The 24,374-nt window shown below is 45.7% G+C and overlaps 1 protein-coding gene and 1 non-coding gene across 18 annotated transcripts in view; one reads left to right on the top strand and one right to left on the bottom strand.

Moving 5' to 3' along the window:
* Window positions 1-24,174, top strand: part of RFFL (ring finger and FYVE like domain containing E3 ubiquitin protein ligase) — an 88,898-nt gene extending 64,724 nt beyond the window's left edge. For all 17 annotated transcript variants that reach the window (XM_066363851.1, XM_066363845.1, XM_066363858.1 and 14 more), the window contains 5 exons: window positions 9,613-10,023; window positions 13,805-13,888; window positions 14,832-15,042; window positions 16,242-16,265; window positions 19,459-24,174. In XM_066363851.1, coding sequence (XP_066219948.1) covers window positions 9,613-10,023; window positions 13,805-13,888; window positions 14,832-15,042; window positions 16,242-16,265; window positions 19,459-19,640 — 912 coding nt within the window. In that variant the 3' untranslated portion in view covers window positions 19,641-24,174. The remainder of the gene's footprint in view (window positions 1-9,612; window positions 10,024-13,804; window positions 13,889-14,831; window positions 15,043-16,241; window positions 16,266-19,458) is intronic.
* On the bottom strand, window positions 2,506-2,611 carry LOC136396463 (U6 spliceosomal RNA). The gene has a single exon (XR_010749750.1). It is a non-coding gene; the product is annotated as a U6 spliceosomal RNA (small nuclear RNA).
* Window positions 24,175-24,374: the final 200 nt, after the last annotated feature.

Raw genomic sequence — 24,374 nt, 5'->3', positions numbered from 1 at the left:
TTGCTGAAGGAATATTAGGATATGCGATCATATGCCGTTTTTTCTTGCCAATGCCCTTTGTATGGATCAGACAGAAATAACAGTCACTGCTGTGGTCCTTAGGTTCACGCCAAACCATGGGAATACCAAAAGGCATTCCTTTGCATTTTCCTTTTGTCCAGTCACGAAGCATTTCCTCACAATTATGACACACAATATGAGGAGCCCAATTCTTGTCTTGATCGCCAAGGGGAACTGGAAAATAGGCAATATGCACGTGTCACAAATGATGAAATAGTGTGCCTTTGACTTTGAAGTGTGTAACAGCCACATATATAACAGAAGATGTCAGGACTATTCTTACATTTATGCCTACTTGAAGAAGTCATGATTCAATCTTAAAACAAAATAAGAGGGTGTTTTTATCAGATAATAATTCTTTACATTTAAAAACAACTACAATTATGTGATGTTTGTAAAACATTAATTGCCTTGTGGTTATGTTCAATCCAAGAGTCGTTGCCCTTTAACTCCAGTTTAAAAACCAATGCATGCCATTAACTGTAACAAAAAGAAATTAAAATTGCATAAAAACTAGAGCATGCACCAAAAAAACGGATTTCAGATTTGGAATCAGCGATGCAGAAATATATAGAAACAGTTATAAAACCTCATTCAACAGAAAATGGAAAAAAAATTGTTCCCCAGTGTTATCAAAAGCAATGTCAAGGATGTCTCAGATATATCAAGACTCTAACAACACAGACTGGAGCTTGTATACTAAGGCGATTTCATTTGAAATGCACAGTGGCCATTTTTCCAGATTAGCGAGCAAGAAGGAAACTTCCTGGTTGGGTACTGTGTGGGAGTGGCCCTCCCTTTATCTGGTTGGGTACTGTGTGGGTGTGGCCCTCCCTTTATCAGCTCCCAGAGAGCGTGTTCTCTGGTCAAGCACCGCTAGGGCCTATGGTGAACCCTGACCTGGAGAAATAACTCCTTCAGTCTGCATTCTTCTGTAAAACGAGGGGTTTGAGGCCCAGAATGTGGTATTAAGATGATGATAATGGGAAATTTAAGAGGAAAAAAAACCTTTTAAAACCATGTGCTACATGCCAGGAACTGTTTTAAGCAATTTAGGTTTTTTCATTTCATTCTCACAATAACTCTGTGATGTAGGTTTTAGGGTTTCTAAACTCCCATTTTATGAGAAACTGAGGCCTAGAGTTTAATGGTTAAAAGGAAACTGTATTTGTTCTGTTCCTGACAAGTAGTATAAGAGACATTAAAATACTCATTCTTGGCCCTAGCCAGTGACTCAGTAGATAGAGCATCAGCCCAGCATGTGGACATCTCAGATTTGATTACCAGTCAGGGCACACAAGAGAAGCCACCATCTATTTCTCTCTCCTTCCCCCTCCCCTTCTCTCCCTCTTCTCCTCCCACAGCCATTGGCTTTATTGGTTCGAATGTGGTCCTGGGCGCTGAGGATAGCTTGGTTGGTCCAACGCATCAACCTCAGGCACTAAAAATAGCTTGCTACTCGAGCATCAACTCCAGATGGGGTTGCTGGGTGTATCCTGGTTGGAACGCATGCAAGAGTCTACCTCACTACCTTCCTTCCTCTTACCTTAAAAATAATAATTATTTCCCTTCTCCCTAGGTAGTACCTCAGGATCTCATAGTTATTAAATGGCAGAGTCAGGATTCAAACCCAGGAGACAATAATTATATCAGAATTTCTGCAGCTTGAAGTGTTGACCCACCTACTCTTTTTATCTGTAAAATGATGGAAGATTGGCATTTTACCTTGTAGGTTGCTATAGCACAGCACTGGTGGGCACATGGCAGAGCTTTGTGGTGATGATTTGCCTTGCTACCTCAGGCACTGTGAGGACTTAACCAGAGAGGCTGTTGCAGGTGTACAGGGAGTTGTCACTTGGTGGCAGGTGCCCCTCCTGTTAGACTAAAAGGTTGAGTCAATGGAATGAGGCTGAAGTGGGGCATAGAAGGAACTTGGTGCCAGTGGTTTCAGTCTTCTCAGTGATGGTGACGGTGGGGTAGAGTTAGGACCTGAGATGAGATGGAAGGAGGGCTGTTGGGTACTTGAACATGCCTGGCACTGAGTTTGGCATTTCAGATGCCTTACCTTCATTGAGTCCTTAAAACAACCTGTGAAATCTGTACTATTATTTGTTCTCATTTTATAGATGAAGAAATTGTTCTCTTAATCAGTAGTTTCAAGGACCCCTTAGGTATGTCGAGTATGTGGGATAGCCAAAGATCTTGCTGTTTTCATAGCTACACTGTGAGAAATGTTAGGAACAACTGCTGGTAGAAGTGGCAAAGTAATTGTCAAGAAGGAATAGGGAAAGCCCTTGTTTATTATTTTTTTTATCTTGTAATATCATTTATTAAATAATCAATTTTTCCAGTTTTCAAATTTTTAGCATATAAAAATAATAGATTTTTTTAAGGCTTTATATACACCAAGGTATAATGATATGCCCCTTAAATGTATCATCATCTCAAAATATGGAACGCTTCATGAATTTGCGTGTCATCCTTGCGCAGGGCCATGCTAATCTTCTCTGTATCGTTCCAATTTTAGTATATGTGGTGCTGAAGCGAGCACGGAAAGCCCTTGTTTAAATGAGCAGCATGGCCTGACTTGTGGTGGCGCAGTGGATGGAGTGTCGACCAGAGCACTGAGGTCACCGGTTTGAAAGCCAGGGTTGCTGGCTCCATCCCGGGGCCACCAGCTCGATCCTCAGGTTGCTGGCTCAAACCCAAGGTTGCAGGTTCAATACCTGGCCAAGATGCATGTATAAGCACAACTAAATGGAGCAGAGAATTGATGCTTCTCTCTCTTCCTCTCTCTTCAAATAGATAGATAGATAGATAAGTAAATAAATGAGCAGCATGAGTTTGCAATAGGCTTATCTGAACCTTTTTTTTTTAACTTGGTGGTGTATAATTTTTTATTATTACTCAATTTAAAAAATTCTTCCAGTCATATAAATATATAAGTTACAGAGTCAGATTTTTCGACAAAGTTTATTACAAACAACAGAACCCATGCCCTTTCCATTTTGCTCTCCTCAGAGGCAAGTATTTTCAATTCATTTGGCTGATTCTTTTGGTAGTTACCTCTACGACGTTACTCTCGCTCTCTCTTTCTCTCTCTCTCTCTCTCTCTCTCTCTCTCTCATAGTTGACACCCCCCACCCCGTTCATGCACATAATCATAACTCTGTGTCACTTTTGACTCCCCAAAAACTTAACTGCAGTTTCTCAGTATCTGCAGGGGATTGTGACCCCCCTTTTAAGAAAATGTCAGTTACATTCTATGGAGTGGAAATGGAGAAAGAACAAAGAGGACAGTGATGGTGATCCAGGCTCAGGGACCAGCATGTCAAGCATGTTGGAAGCTTGGGAGAATCGGGATCTAGTGAGTTCTTGACATTTCTCAGCCAGAGGAGAAAACATGAATGAGTGAGGAAATCTCCCCCAGAGAAAGGAGAATGATGGTTAGGTGAGGAAGGCAAGATGCTTTTTTTTCTTAATAGTGGTGATCACCACCTGATGTAAGTGTGTTTGTGAATTGCCTGTCTTCTCAGATGGTACATAGGAACAGAGATTTTGTCAATTGTGTTAATAGCTTTCTATGTCGTGTTTAGAACAGTGACTGACTGATAGTAGGTAGGCAATAAAATTTATTAAATAACTGAATGAATGGACAGTTGAGTTGAAAACAATGCAAAAAATAGGAAGTAGACCAGAGAGTGTCTAGTTTCATTACTTTGTGGCTGACAGCTTCATGCTGAAGATTTATGTTGAGGGCCCAATCCTGTACAGGCAGCCAGCTAGCAGCTAGAGGCTCTAGCTGTGTGGAGACAGAGCTGAGGAAGATTTGGGCCCTCCCTGTAGGGTGCTGACTGTCTGGCTAAGGAGGCCCACATTTGCAAAGAACTGCTAACAGTCAGCTGAGTAAGTTTAAGTACTAGGGAATCAGGCACTGTTGATAAATTAATCATTCTAGCTGATAATTCTAGGGAGGTTTATTGACTTGCACATCGGTGGCTGAAGTGAAGCCACCAGATATGGGGCAAGTAAGGTGTATTCAGGGATTGTGAGTGGCCTCTCTTGCCAGAGTGCAGGCTACTTGGGAAGTTAGAGTGGGACACAGTTGGGATAAGGCGGTGAAGGGCCATGACTGCCATAGTAAGGAACCATCAGAAAGATTTTATCAAAGGCATGACCTGATCAGTCCTGTTTCAGGTGGTCAGTGTGGCTTTATTAGTGGTAGGAGTAGCATTTGGGAAGCTTTTGTGCACTTGACACCTGGTGAGAAGTTGTCAGAGCCTGGTCTAGGGTGTTGGCTGAGACTGAGCGAGATAGCTGCCATGTAGGGAGCAGCTCTTTGTGCCATACTCTGTGAAGTAGTAGTTGTTAACCCATTTTGCAGATGATAAACGTGAGACTCAGACACTAAGTTACTTGGCTACTGGGATAGAGTGCACATTGCATATGAAGACAGATGAAATGTAGGGGGTAGAGCATATGAAAATGATAGGATATTGGCCTGGGTGCCCTGGAGCATGGCAAATGATTAAAATAAGGAATTTCCCCCTATTTATTGGAAAATAAATTATTAGATATCTACTGTGTGTCAGGCATGGCAGGAAGGGGGCAAATACATAGCCATACCAAGAGATAAGGCGAAAGCTTCTGTAGCAAGAAGAACTTTTGTGGAGGAAGCCAAGTTCCAGTTTGGGTGGTAAAGATGGTGACTGGTACAGTATTTCTTGCTTCAAAAGTAAGAAATAATTTTGTATAATTCACAATGAATTTTGTGAATATTAAGAATGTTTTCTCTGGCCTGACGAGGCAGTGGCGCAGTGAATAGAGCGTCAGACTGGGACATGGAGGACCCAGGTTCGAGACCCCGAGGTCGCCAGCTTGAGCGCGGGCTCATCTGGTTTGAGCAAAGCTCACCAGCTTGGACCCAAGGTCGCTGGCTTGAGCAAGGGGTCATTCGGTCTGCTGAAGGCCTGCGGTCAAGGCACATATGAGAAAGCAATCAATGAACAACTAAGGTGTCACAGCGAAAAACTAATGATTGATGCTTCTCATCTCTCTCCGTTCCTGTCTGTCCCTATCTATCCCTCTCTCTGACTCTCTCTCTGTCTCTGTAAAAAAAAAAATGTTTTCTTATATTAGAATTTTTCATTTGTAATTTCATGCTTAAGTGGATCAGCATTCTTATCAGAAGGGTTTGGCATTTAACAGCCACAGGCTTTTAAAATGTCTTTTATAGAAGTGGTTGAATTGAGTGATTATGATTTTCTTCTCTTCATTTTTTCTTTTCTTCATTGTGGTCAGTGTTCTCTGAATGCTCATTTGGTACAAAGCACAGATAACATGAAGGACTTTACAGAGAGGACATAAGTAGGATGCCTCTCCTGCCTTCCCAGAGTTTCCAGTGTTGCAGAGAAGTGGAAGGCTGTTTTTGCCAAGGCAAATATTCCCGCTGTATTGGTAATACCTACCTGTGGTTTAAGAAGCCCTGACATTTTTGTAGTGAGTTTGGCACTCAGCCTCTTCAGTTGGACCAGTTTGAGGAGGAGGAGGAGGAGTCAGAAGTTTGTGTTTGCAAACATGGAGGAGGTACTCAGATCTCAGAGTGGAGGGCGTGGCTCCTAGGTACTGGCAAGAGTTCAGAGAGGAGGCAAAGGGGAAAGAGAATAAAAGATGACTGTGTCACCTATTTGTGAGTATGCCACCTTATGCTAAGGTTTGGTGTACATTATCTCATGTGATACTTCCAGTAGTCCTTAGACTGGCCAACTGACCTGCCTTTACAGGTGAGGAATCTGATGCTCTGGGAGATTATCTGTTTTGTATAAATTCCCTGAGCTAGGAAGTGGCCAGCCAGGACTTGGTCCTGATTGTGTCATTCCTCTGGCTTCCCTTTTTCCTCTCAATGGGCTGCAGGAAGGAATGCCAATAGGAGGGATGGTGAAGAAGGGAGGCGGAGGGACTGTAGGGTGAGAAGATGGGCCTCACCTGTGCCACGTCTGGCATCCCTGAAGGGCCATGCCTGCCTGAGGTGCCACTGCCAGCTGATTGATGCTGGATGTCTGTGTGCTCTCTTGGCATTTATGTAGGCACGCTGGCTTCTCTAATTCATTTTTCATGCTACCTTGTTACTCAGTTGGTTTGCGCTATTTGCTAGAATTTATCCACACATGATTCCTTTGCTCATTCTGTCCACATTTGTTGATGGCCGTTTTTCCTTTCCCTTTGTTCTCTCCTGCCTCTGCAAACTGAGATTTTACTTTTGAGCAGTCTTTTCCCGGGTGTGGTTCAGATGCAGGCTGACTTCAGAGTCCCTGTTGGGGGGGCGTGCAGTGGGCATGGAAGCTGGGTTGTTATCTTTGTATTCTGATCTTACACACAATAAACCACACACATTTGAAGAAAGAATAGAGAGTTTTTCATATCTAGCTAATGGAGCAACTCAAGGCTTTCTAATTGTGTCAAGCTAGCTCTGGTAAGACTGCATTGACTTAAGTAATGTTCCATGTCAGGACCTACAGCATTATGCCACTGAAGCCTCTTTATTTCACAACCAGTCATCCTAAACTTATCTTATTTTCCAGTAGGAAAGCTTCAGATATGAATGAATACCCCAGCCCCAAAATATCCATTTTCCACCTGAGTGGCTGTTGGTTTCAGAACTATTATAATGCTAGTGCTGTTGTGAGTCCTTTGAAGTCAGTCTCTGAACTTTTTTTTTTTTTTACAGAGACAGAGAGTCAGAGAGAGGGATAGATAGGGACAGACAGACAGGAACAGAGAGAGAGATGAGAAGCATCAATCATCAGTTTTTCGTTGTGACGCCTTAGTTGTTCATTGATTGCTTTCTCATGTGTGCCTTGACCACAGGCCTTCTGCAGACCGAGTAACCCCTTGCTCGAGCCAGCGACCTTGGGTCCAAGGTGAGCTTTGCTCAAACCAGATGAGCCCGCACTCAAGCTGGCGACCTCGGGGTCTTGAACCTGGGTCTTTCGCATCCCAGTCCGACGCACTATCCACTGTGCCACCACCTAGTCAGGCAGTCTCCGAACATTTTATTGTCTGGTTATAACTGTGTAGAGAATAAAGGAGCTTGATGTGTGTCCTTTCTTAATGCCTTCTAAGTATTAATAGTCAAAATTGGGTGGTGCCCCGGCCAGATAGCTCTGTTAGAGCATCTGCCCAAAGTACAGAGGTTGCTGGTTTGATCCCTGGAACAGATTGATGTTCCTGTCTCTCTCTCTCTCTCTCTCTCTCTCTTTCTCTTTCCCTTTCCCTTCCTTTCTTGCTAAAAATAAATAATAAATTTCAAAACAAAACAAAACTGGGTGGTAAACATTATCCTCCTTTCCCTTTACTACATGAATGACACTTAGACAAAACTAAATATAACTATCTTAGCTATGCAGACTTGTACTTCAGCCACACACAAGTGTCTGTGATTTCTGACTGCAAGAATCTTAAGTCTCTTGGGCATTCTTGTTGGCTTGAATAGCTTTCTATACTTAGAAAAGAGGGAGCAGAAATGTTTAGGTTAATACTTAAATCGCCATAAGACGGAAAGTTTTTAATTTCTTTAAATGATTAGTGAGTGTGCCCTCCAGGATCACCCCAGTGTGCCCAGGAATTACCTCTCGGGTGGGAGTGTGACCTGCTCTTGGCTGCAGCAGAGCTCAATCAGATGTCTCTGTGCTCGCTCAGCCTGTGGGCAGGAGGCTGAGGATTTGCTTCCTGTGAGTTGAGCAAGCCATCATGTGTTGTATTGTCTGTGATTGTGGAGATCACTTCTGCCAGGCGGTACCAGCTTGCCAGCCACACTCACTTGTTGCCCTTCTGAGACAATCTGTACTTTTCACAAACGAGAGCTCCCCAGATCATGTCCAGGGGGCCTCCTATAGCTGTCTAAATATTAGTCTTGGACGTGCTCTTCTGCACCACTGAGTTCCCAGTACTCTGAGTGGGTCTTCCTGGGTTTGGGGAGCCTGGGTTCCAGCCTCTGGATGGAACAGTGAGTTGGGAGTTTGAAGATGGAGAGCCAGGCCCTTGACTCAGTACTGCTATTGACTTGAATGGGACGGTGTTAGACAGCTTGGCCTGGTGGAAAAAAGCACGATTGTGGACATTAAACTCAGACCCTAAGTATGAATCCTAGCTCTGCTGTTTACTGCCTGCCCTTGAATATACTTATAACTCTATGCCTCAATTGCTTTGTCTGTGAAACAGGTATATGAATACCTACTTTGTGAGTTGCTTTGAAAACTAAATGACAAGCTAGGTATAGCTAGCAATAAATTTAATTAATAATAGTAAAAACAACTACCACCACAACCTTTATACATTTGCTTTATCTCAGCAATAAAGTACAAAGACTCATAGTTCAGGATTTGAATCCTGTCTCTAATCATTAGCTCATATTTCCTAGCAATTATGAAACAGTTAGACTTATTGTGGAGTCCTTTGTCAGACATGCTAAATGCATTATCTCTTAACTTTACAACAATCCTATGAGGTAGATCAGGGTTTGGGAACCTATGGCTCACGAGCCAGCAGACAAATCTTTATAAAAAAATAATATTAAAAATATAAAACATTCTCACCTGACCAGGCGGTGGTGCAGTGGATAGTGTCGGATTGGGATGCAGAAGACCCAGGTTCGAGACCCTGAGGTCGCCAGCTTGAGCGCAGGCTCATCTGGTTTGAGCAAAAGCTCATCAGCTTGGACCCAAGGTCACTGGCTCGAGCAAGGGGTTTTTCCGTCTGCTATAGCCCCATGGTCAAGGCACATATGAGAAAGCAATCAATGAACAACTGAGGTGTTGCAACGAAAAACGAATGATTGATGCTTCTCATCTCTCTCCGTTTCTGTCTGTCTGTCCCTATCTATCCCTCTCTCTGTCTCATGTAAAAAAAACCCAAAACTCATGTATTACAATCCATTCATTTCCTACCGCTCATGTTCATGGTTGCTGGTGGCTGGAGCCAATCACAGCTGTCCTCCGGGGCAACACCAAATTTTTATTGGATAATGCGTAATGTACACGGGTCGTTGTATGGCTCTCACGGAATTACATTTTAAGATATGTGGCGTTCATGGCTCTCTCAGCCAAAAAGGTTCCCGACCCCTGAGGTAGATATTATTATCACCCCCATTTTACAGATGAGGAAGCTGAGGGCCAGACAGGCTAAGTTACACACCCAAGGCGATACCACAAGAAATGGAACAGGGAGACAATTAAAATGTAGGGATTTTTAAATTCTAAACCTGATAGATTGAATTAATAGCCTCCGTTTCTCTATCAGTAAAATAAATAAGACCTCATATGGGATAATACATGTAGTGTCCTATACATGGATACACAGATATATACAGGATCTGCCATCTCTGAGTGGCTTTTGACCTGAAATCTGCAAGTTAGCTTGCTTGCATCATGAGGGATAAGACATAGCTTAGGTAAAGAGGGATTGGCAGTCTTGCGAGGCTGGGCAGCCCTAAGCTCCCGCCCCACTCTGTCTTGTTCTCACAACCTGGTTTCCTCTGTCTCTTGCTCTAAGCAGCAGACCTGCCTGGACTGTAAGAAAAATTTCTGCGTGACCTGTTCGAGCCAAGTGGGGAGTGGGCCCCGCCTCTGCCTTCTCTGCCAACGATTCCGAGCAACAGCCTTTCAGCGGGAGGAGCTCATGAAGATGAAAGTGAAGGACCTGAGGGACTATCTCAGCCTCCATGACATCTCTACCGAAATGTGCCGGGAAAAAGAGGAGCTGGTGCTCTTGGTGCTTGGCCAGCAGCCTGTGATCTCCCAGGAGGGCAGGACTCGTGCCCCTGCCTTTTCCCCGGACTTCCCTGAGCAGCAGGCCTTCCTGAGCCAGCCTCACACCAGCACAGTGCCTCCTACCTCACCCACCCTCCCTTCTTCATCCACACAGACCTCTGCTGTTTCCCCAGCCCAGGCTCAGGAAAATCAGCAGGTAAGGCTCGCTTGCAGGCTCTGCCAGCTCGAGGGCTCGTTTCCCCTCCTGCCTGTGTTGTGGGTGTGGGCTGCGAGCTTAAGGTCTTGATTATATGAAACCTTTCTGCCTACTGATGCACTCAGGGTTTGGCTTTCTTCAGAGATGATAATGCACAGTATGAGATTTTCTGTTTAATATATACATATCCCAGTTATACATTTAAAAAAGACTTATTGTCCCATACTATTTCAAGAAAACTCTGTTAACTCTCCAAATTTCCCACCCACTTACTTAGCTTGCTGTGGTCTTTCTTAGCTGGATGGAGAGTCGCTTCCTTAGTAACCATCTCAACGCACGTAGGGAAAGAGAACCATGGGAAGGGAGATCGGGAAACACAGTGACCAAGACTAAGACTCTGCTTCTCTCGCCAGCCACCGTTTGGGCTGGGGGTGGTTGGCATAGTGTTGAACAGCAGCTGCCCTACCATCATCCCAGTGGGGCCTGGGGGTGCAAGCTACGAGCAGCACACAGACTGAATTATGAGCCAGGCATGGGAAGTACAGGAAGGAGTCAGACATTACCTCTGCCCTCAGAAAGCCTCTCCAAGAGGAGAGACAGACACACAGACCAACTATTGGATAAACGTGAGGCTGGCGGCTTACCACTGTGAAAGGAGTGATGGTGACCTGTAGATTCACTTACGTGCCTTAGTTGGGGGAGTAGGACCGAGAAGGTCCCCCGGTTTTCACATCCAGTTTGCCACTGACTCCTTGGTCAACCCCGGGTGAACTTTGAGCCTTCAGCAGTGAAATGAGGTTAGTAGTCCCAGGCCATGTTTGCTCCTGCCAGGATGTTGGGAGGACTGGCTAGTGTGATGTCATGTTCAGAGAGCTTTGAGCTACATAGAGCTGGCACAGTACTCCTGTGGTCAGTTCCCACACGGGGTGGGGGTGGGGCTGCTGCCCCTTGTTGATGGCACCTCCTTCACCAGGACTCGCCCCCTGATTTAGCTGATGGGCACTGAGGCGTAAAGGCCAGTGTGAAAGCCTACTTCACCTGCAGTAAACTCATGGACTCCCTTGCTGGCTTGAGCATGCTTTCTCCCCAGCTAGAGTGTAACTCTCCTAAGCCCTGGCTCTGTCTGCTGGGCAGGTTTTACCTCCTGCTCTGACTTTCTCCCTTTGTTTAGTGGAGCACTCCTCTCTGTTTATGGGGAGCTAGGAGAGTGACCTGAGGAAACTTTTTCCCTAAAGAATCTTCTGGTGGGTTTTCCAATGAAAGGAGTAGGTTTTAAGCTTCCTGTCGTTAACCAGAAATTTTCAGACTGCACCCTACAGTATGTACCAGATCTGATTGGGTACTTGTCTGATCTCTGATGTTTTCAGAGGGCCTTCTTGTTAGCTCACATCCCTTTCTGGTGAGATCTACGTTTGCAAGCCAGAAAAACAGATGCGGGGAGTTCAGTAACTTGTGCAAGGCCCCCGACAGTCCCACAGGTGAGCTGCACCTGGAGTACAAACGTTCTCATAGCACTTGCTCCACCAGCGCTCTTTCTTTACCCGGCAGTGCCCTGGCGGTAGTTACTAGGAAAGGAAGTGTGTGGAATAAGCAAAACTGTGGACAAATGCTAGTCATAAGTTTTGATTTTAGCCAGTAGGCAAAAGACAACGTGCTTGCAGCATGAGACCAGTCTTTCTGAAGAGAAGGGCATACAAAAGTTGTCTACTTAGAGACAGGTTAGGCTTGGAAGATTTTTTTTTTTTTTGTAACTCCAAGGTGACACCAGGAGGCCTATTCATACCACATCTACATAAAGCTAAGAGAAAATTAGAGGTGTTGATAAGGACATTAGACCTGTTATGCTATACAGGTAATCTTATTCTCACTTAGCATTTTTGGTGGTGGTGGCAACTACTTTTTTTTTTTTAATAAATTAAAAAAATATTTTATTTATTGATTTTTTTAGAGAGAGAGGAGTGAGAGAGAGAGAGAGAGAGAGAGAGAGAAGGGGGAGGAGCAGGAAGCATCAACTCCCATATGTGCCTTGACCAGGCAAGCCCAAGGTTTTGAACCGGCAACCTCAGTGTTCCAGGTCGACGCTTTCTCCCACTGCGCCACCACAGGTCAGGCCTGTGGCAACTACTTTTCATTCCCACTGTAGTTGCTTACCTCTTCCTTGCTCCGTATTTGTGTCTTACTCGGGACTGAGTGGCTAGGGCCAGTGGGGGACTGGTTTTCTAGGTTGTCCCTTTACTGGTGCTCTAAGACAGTGGTCCCCAACCTTTTTTGGGCTACAGACCGGCCTTTAAGGTGAGACGGATAAATGTATCACGTGACCGAGACAAGAGTCAAGAGTGAGTCTTAGACAGATGTAACAGAGGGAATCTGGTCATTTTTTAAAAATAAAACATCGTTTAGACTTAAATATAAATAAAACGGAAATAATGTAAGTTATTTATTCTTTCTCTGCGGACCGGTACCAAATGACCCACGGAGCGGTACCGGTCTGCGGCCCGGGGGTTGGGGACCACTGTTCTAAGGCACTACTGGAAGAAGCCTGTGAGCTCAGACATCCCTTTGCTGTTGGCTCACAGAAGGCCCTTTGCCTCGAGGAAACAGTGGGTGAAGAAGATCTATTGTAGTTAACGAATTTGTGTCATAAATGGTGATGGGATTAGGAGGCTCAGTGTTCTGAGTACTCTTTGGTAAAACCTGAAAGAGTATTTAGGAGGACCTTTTGAGAAGATAGAATTCTAAGCAGAAAGACTTTTTTTTTTTTTTACAGAGACAGAGAGAGAGTCAGAGAGAGGGATAGATAGGGACAGACAGGAACGGAGAGAGATGAGAAGCATCAATCATTGGTTTTTCATTGCGACACCTTAGTTGTTCATTGATTGCTTTCTCATGTGCCTTGACCGTGGGGCCACAGCAGACCGAGTAACCCCTTGCTTTTGCTCAAACCAGATAAGCCCGTGATCAAGCTGGCAACCTTGGGGTCTCAAGCCTGGGTCCTCCGCATCCCAGTCCGACGCTCTATCCACTGCGCCACCGCCTGGTCAGGCCAGAATGATTTTTAAGCATAGACATCTGTCTCATGTAGTCTTAGGCTAGTAGACTCCTAGATGCTTTAAATTTTTGACCAGGTTTCAAGACAGCTCATAGTAGCAATAGCATGCCCTGCTGGTTGGTTGGAGCACCTTTCCAGAACGTGAGAGCAGTGACTGGCCAGAAGACAGAGATAGGTTGGTGAGGGGCTGGAAACTTTGTTTCAGCTGGGCTAGTTGAGAAAGCCAGGGAGATTCAGTATGGAGGAAGGCAATACATGATGTGAGCAGATTGGAAGAAAGTAGTAGACATTGGTCTGAGGGGCAGAACCAAGGATGGTGGGTGGATGATACAGGAAGGGCTGTTTGGGGTCACTATCAAGAAGAAAATTCAGTGGCAGTTAGAGAACAGTCTCCTGCAGTGGACATGTTCAGGTGCATTTCATTTCACTTGGAGCGTTCAAAGTGAGTGCACTGGTGGTGAATGGGCTAATGCCATCCTGGTGGTGGGCAGAATTCATGCACTCTTTTTTTTTTGTTGTTATTCATGCACTCTTGTTCTAGAGTTCAGATCTTTTTGTATTGTTTCTCTAACAAGTCAGTATCTGAGAGCTTTTATAACACTGTTGTGCAAGACTCCAGATTTCTGGGGGAGATGGGAGTCCATTTGGGACACGGTATGAGTTCAGAAGAGGCCAGTGCTATGCAAATCCCTGGGCATCTGTGGATGTGATGGCACCTTTCTCTTCCCACAGGCCAATGGCCGTGTGTCTCAGGACCAAGAAGAACCCGTCTGCCCGGAGAGCACAGCCAGAGCACCTGCTGAGGATGAGACCCAGGTGGGCCTCTGCTCGGGTCTGTGCCTTTGCCCTTTCACTGGTGTTCATGGGCTGTTATTAGGAACCTCTCAGTGGACCTTGAAGTGGAGAGAGAAGACTCAGTCTGTGATGATAGTCCTGAAATCCTGTTGTCAGGGGTGGAGTTTAGTGTTAGTGTTCTGTCAAAACCATCAGTGAGTTAGTGCAGAGCTGTGCGGTCACAGTGGAGACAGGGGAGCCTCGTGGCCCGTTTGTTTTCCAGTCTCTTGATTTTCTGAGAGATTCCAGGGTGCAGGCTCCTGGTGCTGCTGTGCAGATCTTGTTCTGCCTCTAGCACAGAATCACCATTGTTGGGGGAGGTTGGGGAATCAGGAGGAAAGATGAGAGGGCATTCAGGCCTCCGCCGTGGTGGGGCCAGTCCAGAGGGCGCAGCCATCAGGCCACGCAGCTATGGTCAGAGTTGTCTACAGAGGGCTTGCCAGAGAAGTCTGCCGCTTCGGTGGGGAGCAGGACTCTGCAGTGGTGAGAGAAAGGCCAGCACCGAGCTGTTGGTTTCTTGTGCTGACATACTTAATCTTCGCAGGAACCCTGTGTGTCAGAGCTGCCGTCTCTCCTTCACAGAGGGGCAGACAGGCTCAGAGAGGGGCGGGGCACAGCTTGCCTCCGCTATTGGTCAGTGGAGCAGTAGGATTCAAAATTAGGGTCATCTGACTCAAATTGTTGCTCCTTATATACACTGCTTTGTTTGTGGCTGGCTGTGCCTGAGTACAGAACTGTGTCAGGAAGAGACTGTCCTCTGTTTTGCAATGCAAAGCAGCATGCCGGGTACTCTTCCTGCCTCTGTTCCTACCTCTGGAGGTCAGTCACCAAAAGTGTGGTGTGGTAAGTGCTTTCGGGTCTTTGGAGAGAAAGCTCGGGGAGCGAAGAGCTGACTGAGCCCATCAATCTCACCTTTGCCTTTTAGTCTGTTGACTCAGAGGACAGCTTCGTCCCGGGCCGGAGGGCTTCTCTGTCTGACTTGACCGACCTGGAAGACATTGAAGGTCTGACTGTGCGGCAGCTGAAAGAGATCCTGGCCCGTAACTTCGTCAACTACAAGGGCTGCTGTGAGAAGTGGGAGCTGATGGAGAGGGTGACGCGGCTGTACAAGGATCAGAAGGGCCTCCAGCACCTGGGTGAGGGGCACCTCCTGCACCTGGGCGACAGCTGCACGGACTCTGGAGTGCTTGCTGTCTCTGAAGCATGACAGCGTCTTCTAAGGAAGGATTCATCGTACACATTGGCACCATCTAATAATAGTGTCATTTGCACTTGAGTGCCAGGACTGGGTTAGGCATTGTATATCTTTATTTAATCCTCAGAGTGACCTATGAAATAGGCATTATTCATCCCCCTTCTATTATAGAGCCCAGATTTGAATTTATTTCCTGCTCTAAAAGTTCATGGTCTTTCCTGTTGTATGTCACTCCCACCATACTCACTTCTGCCTCCAACAATACTTAAAGAGTTGGGAGATTAGGAGGCGAACCTTTGCACACATTGTGTGAGGAGAGTATCTGTTCTGCCAGTACTTGGGCTTTTCCTTATGATTTCCCAAAGCAGTGTACATGGTATAATTTTCAGGTGGTGCCCACTAAAATATCTAGGTCTGTGGTCAAATGAGTTTGGGAAACAATACTTTATATTATGTCCCCCTGCTATTGATTCATGGTAGATACTATACCAGTAAAGGAGGAGGTCCTGCAGAAGAGACGTGTTTAGCTGTTTTGAACTCAGCATTTCCTAAAATGATTTTACTTGGAACTCTGCTCTCCTCCCGTCCCCAACTGATTTCGTTCCCGCAGATCAATATTTTGATTCCTTGCATGCTAACAGTAGTTGAAGTTAGATTTCTGGCTCTCCTCTCCTAGTAGCTCAAATTCAGTAGAGTTAGGGGACATCTGACCAGTCACCTGATGAGACTCACTCTCCCCTTTGGGATTGTCCCCAGAATCTCCCTAGAGTTGTGAGGACATAGAGAATAGGAGATGGCTCTACCTGGGAACTTCATTCAGATGCCCGGCTGACTGGAACAGACTGTTCCTTCTTTCTTGACTTTAATGCTAGCTTTAAAAGGATATTGTGCTTCTGTACTAGCCTTCCTACTTGGCAGTTTTGTATGCAAACCAGTGGGATCCCTTTTCTAATACTAGACCAGACACAGCAGCAGGAGCTTTCCGTGAGTTCTCAGCATGTGGAGTGAGTGAGGAGGGAGAGTGTCTATCTGGGCTCTTGGCCATCCTGGTTCCCAGCAGGGAAACAGAGGTCAGAAGTCAGGGTGGTTGGAGACTTTGCTTGTACACATATTCAGACATCTTTTCTCTTTCCTTTTCAGTATGTGGTGCCGAAGACCAAAATGGTATGTAGTCGTTTGTGTTTGGGAGCAGACTATGCTCCTTCAACCCCAATTCCTTTTCCCAGTCCAAGAATTCTGAGCACATCATTGTCCAGACTGAGGGTGTGGAGGGAATTCACTGAGAAGCAGGGCTTCTCGGCATCTTAGAACTCTCCCCCCCACCCCCCGAGAAGGGAGAGGAGGCACAGCACATCTGGGGGCGGACTGATTTGCACATCTCTGGGTTGCTCGAGCTCAGAAGCCAGCATTTGTAAAATATTAACGAAGTATGTGGTGGCACGTGTCACATTTGGTTCATTTTTCATACTCCTGGTGCGAAGGCACTCCTTTCCCTGTAGTTTTCACTCAGTTCTGGTCTGTGTGCACCTTCAGGGAAATCACTTGGTTTGTTTAAGAACTTCTGGTACCAACCAGAAAGAAAGGGTGGTGACCTGAGAGAGCCTGTTTGCACCGGGCTGGGCAGTGGCTGGAACTGCTCTGGGACAGGTCAGGAGAGGTGCCGTGCCACATATGGTGCTCTCTAGGCATGAGATGCATAGCCCACATTGGCTGCCATACACCCACCTGTGTCTGAGCCTTTGGGTACTCCCAGAAAGCACTGCGGGAATCTGATTGGATCTGAGCGTCATTCTAAAATGCTATGCTGTCTCTACGTTTTTGAAAGCCTCAGGGCTATATTGTTGTGAGCTCTTCCCCAACAGAGAACATTCTCAGAATAGAGTAGGAGCCTGCAAAGCATTTTAAAACTATCAGAAGACTCCAAATTTGTTATTTAGTAAAATGGCCTTTTGCTCAGAATGAAACAAAGTCTTCTGGGTGATAAATTATCGAGTTGAGCTCTTCTCAGTTCCCCCAAACCATTTGCTGTTTTAGACCCACTCTCTCTTCTTGATAATACGATCATGCTATTCCACTTGATGTCCTCCTTTCTTTTGATGATTCCCTGGGAGAATTCTGGCAGCGGCATTGATGAGTTTATTGTTATTCCTGACAGAAGTAATCAATAATGAAATTCTGTAAATTATTCCTGCTCATTTTAGGTATTTGTATAGTCAAGTCCCTTCCAAATCTTCTGTTAAGGCTAATTACTCTTCAAAGGGGTAAATAGGTTTCCCAACCTTTCAGAGCCAGCCCACCCCAAATGTTTCCTGACTTTTTGTGTAGTCCAGGAAACAGGAAGAGAAAGTGCAGAAGCAACAGAGTAAAGGAGAATTCCACTGGGGAATGGTAGAGGTGGCTGGTACCGTCCAGCTTCCTATTGATGGCTATCTGGTTCAGGCTACCATTTAAAACGGGTCGGGAACCTTTTTGGTTGAGAGAGCCATGAACACCACATATTTTAAAATGTAATTCCGTGAGAGCCATACAACGACCCGTGTACATTACGCATTATCCAATAAAAATTTGGTGTTGCCCCGGAGGACAGCTGTGATCGGCTCTAGCCACCTGCAACCATGAACATGAGCGGTAGGAAATGAGTGGATTGTAATACATGAGAATATTTTATATTTTTAACATTATTATTTTTTTTATTAAAGATTCATCTGCGAGCCAGATGCAGCCATGAAAAGAGCCACATCTGGCTCACGAGCCATAGGTTCCCGACCCCTGATTTAAAACATGCTGGCTGGGTGGCTGGGATTTTGGACATGAACGTTTTTCTGTTTCTGCAGCTAAAGTAGGATACTGGCCATGCCCACTGTATCTCACCACTCAAACAAGATGGTGAGCTGTTAAGAACTCTGCGCACTGAGCGTTTAAAACTATATTGATAGTCCCTGCCCTCATGCCTCTTGCCCAGAAGGCCCCCTGCCTAGATTTGAATCCTGGCTTCTCTACTTAACAGCTGTGTGCCTTGGGCAAGTCACTTAATTCTTTGACCTCTGTTGCCTCATCCTCATCTATAAAATAAGTAGTAAGAGTACCTACTTCAGCCCTGGCTGGTTGGCTCAGCAGTAGAGCGTCGGCCTGGTGTGTGGAAATCCTGGGTTTGATTCCTGGTCAGGGCACACAGGAGAAGCGCCCGTCTGCTTCTCCACCCCTCCCCTTCTCCTTCCTCTCTTTCTCTTCCCCTCCCACAGCCAAGGCTCCATTGGAGCAAAGTTGGCCTGGGTGCTGGGGATGGCTCCATGGATTCCACCTCAGGTGCTAGAGTGGCTCCAATTGTAGCAGAGCAACGCCCCAGAGGAGCCGAGCATCACTTCCTGGTGGGCATGCTAGGTGGATCCCGGTCGGGCGCATGCGGGAGTCTGACTGCCTCCCTGCTTCTAACTTTGGAAAAAATACAAAAAAAAAAAAAAAAAAAGAAAAAAGTACATACTGCATAGTTTTTGTGAGGATTCAATGAGGAAAATATGCAAAGCTTTCAGGGCCCTGCCTGGTTACCTGTAAGCATTTAGTAAATGTGAACTGTTGTCATTGCCTTTACTTATTAGACATTTAGAGAACACCTACCACATGACTGGTGTTGTAGGGATTCAATGATGAGTATCTGACCTCAGAGCACATAGCAGATGCTAAGTATGTAGTAGAAATTCAATGAACTTGTTGAATTAAGGAACATAGTATAGTGGGGGAGATAAGTAGGCAGACTTAAAAATCCTAATCCACTGAGGCAAGCAGTCATGGGGGTATGGCTGTGGTTATGTGGGGGAAGCAGAGAAGAGGGGGCCAGTCTCTTTTACCAGGAAGTTTCTGAGGAAGTCCACGGGAGTTTGTGGATAGCACAGGAGGCCCCTTGATCTGTGGCTTTATTAAATTGGGGATAGTTTTTACAGATAAGCCTTTCGATCCTTAATCATTCACTACAGTTCTGGTTATATCTAAACTTTTCTGAACCACTTTTATCTTTTCAGCATGTTCCTCAGGGCATAATGAGTCCCTAAGTGTCATTCACCCACTATATTACATCATCAGCTGTCTGACAATTCTTTCTTTTAAGCTGTGAGGACTGCTTTATTTAGTTCTCAATGTTCTGGGATGTATTTGATCTACATGTACTTTACTTGTCAAATATATAACCTGACCTGTAGAGGTGTGGATTAAAGAAGCAACTGGAATTGGTTAGTGGGGCAGTGTTTTCTTGGAGTTCTATTTGAGGGGAAGCGTGTGGAATTGGGGGTTTGTTCACAGTGTGCCTGTTCTCTCCCAACTCCATATACTCACCCCGCCCCTCTTCTGCCTTGTGTTTATACAGGGGGAGCAGTGCCATCCAGCCTGGAGGAGAACCTGTGTAGGATCTGCATGGACTCACCCATTGACTGTGTTCTGCTAGAGTGTGGCCACATGGTAACATGTACCAAGTGTGGCAAGCGCATGAATGAGTGTCCCATCTGCCGGCAGTATGTGATCCGAGCTGTGCACGTCTTCCGATCCTGAGGGCTTGGTTCCAGCTTCTTCAGTGCCTTACAGGGACACAGTACGAGGTGTCTGGGCTCAGGGTTGGCCAGCTTGCAGAGGGGCAGGCTAGCAAGAATATCTGCAGTGTTCCCAAGACCAGAACAAGTCACTTCTGGGCATGCCTGCCTTGCCACCGAGGTGCTCCTCTTGGCTGGCAGAGCGCGAGACAGTGAGAACTGGTATAGATTGCTTGGGCAAGTCCCTGTTTCAGTGATCTTGGGTGATGGCGGTAACTAATGAAGAGAGGACCTTCCAGAACTTGGACTGTATCATCCTCCCTTCCTCCTGTACCCCACCCAACCCCCGAGCTGCTTGCCTGTGTTTCACTGATCAGAAGGCCTGCTAGCAATGGCTCTTTTCCTCTCCAGCACATTTGGATTTATTTCTGGTTTCACTGGCTTTTTGTGCTTTAACCTACCTTTGCTAATGTTCCTTGCTACATTGCCTAAAATCCATTTGTTTCTTCAGACCAAAATGATGTTAGCTTACCAGACCAATAATGATCCTCCTTAGGACAGAATTTGGACCAGTAAACTTACCTCTGGTGAGAAATGAAACACAAATGCTATTGAAAAACTTCAAAGTCATTAAGAGTTGCTTCCTTCAGTGCTGGGACTAGACGCTGTCAGTTTCCCAACCTGACTTTGGGAGCTTCAGGTTCCTGAACTGCTGGGAAGGTCCAATGTCTGGGAGAGAGATGGTGCACGGATCACCTCTGCTTCTTTTCGGGCCTGACTTAGTGCCATCCTTCATTTTAGTTTATCAGAACAGGGAGAGCATTGGCTTTCTGCTAACTTTAACTTCTCCAACAGACAGCAGTTTTGAACCACTTTTACTGGAGAATGATGTCCCTCTCTTTCCCATGGAGGTTTAAACATGGTCTCACTCAAGGCATAGGGGGACGTAGGCAAAGAGCCTGGCTCTTCTCTCACCAGACTTCTCATAAGTTCCTGGAGACCAAACATGTAAAACAGAGCCACCGAGGTATGAGGTATGAGCATATATATCTAAGAGGTATGAGCGGGTCCTGAGTGAGGCTGGTTCAGCCTTTGAGCAGACAGCTGGAAGACTTCATTCTCCAGATTGGTGGGGACTCCCTACTCCTATTTTCTTCCTTCACCTGCTGAGTTGGGGGTAGGTGAGGAAGATGCATTCTCTAGGCTCTTTAGGAAGGACTGTGCAATGAGTAGGTCATGGCCTTCAGCCCTGTTAGAGTCTTTACAGCACCAGAGGAGCTAGAGGGCTAAAAAAGTCTGCTGGAGCAGCTTGGCCAAGCACAAGCATACATGCTGTCAGAGGAGCTGTGTGTGCTGCCATCACAAATGGATGAACTATGCAAACCCTAAACACCTGAGGGCCTTGGTAGACCCCCCCCCTCCCCCTGCAGCCAAGATAAGAACCAGTCATGACTCTGGAAAGCAGTGGGGAACCCCTAAGAGGACCTATTTATCATACAGACATACTTATGTTTTCCCTTCATCAACCACTAATCCCCTTTGGGGAAATCGAATCTTATTGAGTAGTTGTTAGCTAAACACTGGGCCACTTACCTCGACGTTATAACAAGTTCTGGATGATTTGATTCTGGGCCACAGCCCTTGTAGGAATTGGGGGAATTGTGATTTCCCTGTGAAGACATCTTTCTGCTGGACAGTAAGTACTGCAGTTTACAATGCCTACCAGCTTAGCAAAGGATTCAGCTACTGCTCAGTTCCACTTTGAATTCAGGTAGAAGCTGGCACTCTACCTACTTACACTTGCTTTCTCTGCTGAGGCCTTACCTCTCCCCACCTCCCAGTCTCCCTCTTAGACACGAGTTAAAATAATACCCTAATGGTTGGTTAGTAACCTTGGTAAGAATTAGAGCTGATGTCATTTCCTTATTTTGGAAAAAGAACTTGCCTTTTGAATCTTTTAACCTCTTTTGGTAAAGGTTTTCATTTAAGAAAAGAGGTGTCAAACAACCCTGATTATTTCTTTTCTTTTTGTATCTTCTTGATTACACCAGATAAAAGTGGGGAATTCCAAGATCCTGTTTCAGTTACTATATAACCTAGGTAGAAAACTTGATTTTGTCCTTGAATGCTCCTGCCTCTCATGGATCCTTGGTCTTAATTATCATGGAAACATCTAATTCTTCCAGTTATTCCTTGGTTTTTGCTGTGATTGGAGGCCTGACTGGTTCATAATGTTGGACTACCTAGATCCAAACTAGTAAGAATAAGCTGTACAGGAATTAGTGCTCAATATATATTGTATAAGTTTATTGAAAATTTTTGGATGTGAATGTGTTACTTCAAGTGCTTATATTAAGATTCTCTCAGACTTACTTGGGTGTAAAAACAAACCCAACTGTGTATTTTTTATTACAGAGCTCTGCTTTATAATTTTGTAATAAAGTTTCAATAGAGATGCCTGTCCAATCTGGTATGAGGCTGCCAGAGGTCTGATAGTCGTTTGATGACTTGATAAACCACAGGTTAATCCCAGGCGTGTACATGCAGGTATGCTTTTGAGAGACTGCGTTCTTTTGGAGATGCCTGGGTCATGCTCTCTGGCTTTGGTCAAGATAGCCTTGTCCAAAAGACGAGAAGACTGAAGTTTAGTGTTGTGACTTAAGATCTAACTGGTATGTGGGAGAGGCCATGAAACAATCTAGATGAGGATAGGAGCTGCATAGAAAAAGGACCAATCATAAGTCCAAGTAGGAAGCAGCACTAAGTGAGCTCCGACATCGACACTGGTTTGGTAAGAGATGGGCCTTAAAGATGCGTGCAGAAAGGAGTCTGAGGCCACAGCCAGTGCCCAGTTAAGCATTCAGGTGACCCTGAGAGATGCATAGTAGCTTTTGGATGTAGTTGTGGTGGTTGGGAGTGTGGCTCAGAGTTTGGCCCAGCCTTGTGGGCAGACTGCTGTGTGTGCACAGGCCCATATACGCCTTCTTGACCAGCTGTCCAGGGGAAGGGACTCCTGAGAATGCAGCCTTTGGGAGAGCTAGATTCTGTGAAGATCTGTCCTGTGACTGAGGCGAGAACACTGGTTCAAAGAGCATAAAGGCTTGAGACTGAGCCACAGCCCTTTGTCCTCATTGTTCTGGGTCACTGACCCGTTGAACACCCATGATAACCTCTGTCTGCTGCCAAGCAGCAGCTTATAAACAAAGGCTCAAGGTCTGTGGAAATACACGAAACGATACAAAATTGTATATATGGTATAATCTCAGCAGCCAAGAATGTGTCAGAAACGTTGGAAGAAATAGGCAAAACACCTTGAGTGGTGAATTGAAGAAAACACCCTGCAAAGCACACTCCTTTGCTGTGAGGGTGCACCTTGAGTGTGAGCACATGGACAGGTGGGGCTCGGTCAAGGGGCAGTGTCTGTGTCCTTTGGCAGGTTCTCCAGGGGAGAGCCTTGTTGTGCTGCCTGATCCAGTTTCTTGGCCTGAGGAGGCTGGAGAAGGGGGTGGAAGCTTATGTAGGTCAGTGTTCAAAGGAGGAGCAGCTTTTGTCTCCAAGGATAGAAAAAAGGGTGTCTTATTCTCAATACTGAAGCCAGACTGAATGGTGCCTATTCAAAATCACCCAATGTCCTGAGCCAGAGACGGGCAGTACTGCTCCATCCTGCCCCTTCCTCTTTACACATTTTAACCAGCAGGTGGAAACCCAGGTCAGTCAGGTTCAAGTTGGCCCCAGCCCCGAGCTGCCGACTGGCGAGCAGCATCCCAGCAGAGTCCAGTATATCACCTTGGTTGAGCACACAAGAGGACTGAGGGAGGTAGTGGTCCTCAATCTTACAGGCTCGGACACTCAAGTATGTTCCAGAGGTTGAGTCACAGTCACCTAGCTCACAGGGAAGGACATTTAAGCCTGCCAATTTGTTGATAATAAGAAAAAGAACGGACCCTCAGGTGCCAGCAGGTCTGAGAACATGGGAGCTAGTATATAACCAGATGGCCACCCGCTGAGCCTGCATTCAGACCAGTGAGCTGTCACGTGCAGAAAAGGAAGGCTGTGGAAGTAGTTAGAAGCCAGGTCTCTCCTGGGTAGGGCCTGAACATGCATGGCATTGTTGATTTTCCCCTACTCTGGTAGCTGTGCTAAGTGCTTTACAGAAATTGAGTTCATTTCCTCTTGACTGTGACCCTATGATTTAGCTATTTCTATTCTCATTTCTTTTGGTAGAACAGAGGCTTAGATGTTGAATAACTTATATGAGGTTATAGCTATTAAATTTTAGGACGTGTATTTGAACCAAGTCTGTCTATACCTGCACCACCCACTGTGGTAGTTCCTGGGCACAAGTGATCATTTCAAGTTTGAGCGAATGAAAACTTCAGCTCTTCAGTTGTGTTAACCCCATTTCCAGTGCTCAACAACCGAATGTGGCTAGCTTGTATTGGCCAGTTCACATTTATGACGTTTCCATTGCTGCAAAAAGTTCTATTGAACAGCACTGATCTGCACTAAATTGTTTTCCTTTTATCCAAATAAATCAGCCTCAGGTGGCACAGAAACCTTTGTGAGCAGGCCATGTAGATTTGTCCTCAGGGAGTTAACTTAGTCTTATTTCCAGGTTTTGGGGAGGCAGATCCTCCTGGAGCCTTGTATCCCCCGGAGGAGTAGCTCAAACAACCTCCCTTTTCTTCATAAAGGCCCATTTCCTACCTGATCCTGGTTCCCTCCCTTCAAAGCAGACCACACCCTGTAACAGGAG

Source organism: Saccopteryx leptura, chromosome 2 (assembly GCF_036850995.1).
Source record: "Saccopteryx leptura isolate mSacLep1 chromosome 2, mSacLep1_pri_phased_curated, whole genome shotgun sequence".
Taxonomy (NCBI): domain Eukaryota; kingdom Metazoa; phylum Chordata; class Mammalia; order Chiroptera; family Emballonuridae; genus Saccopteryx; species Saccopteryx leptura.
This window is presented reverse-complemented; position numbering and strand designations above follow the sequence as displayed.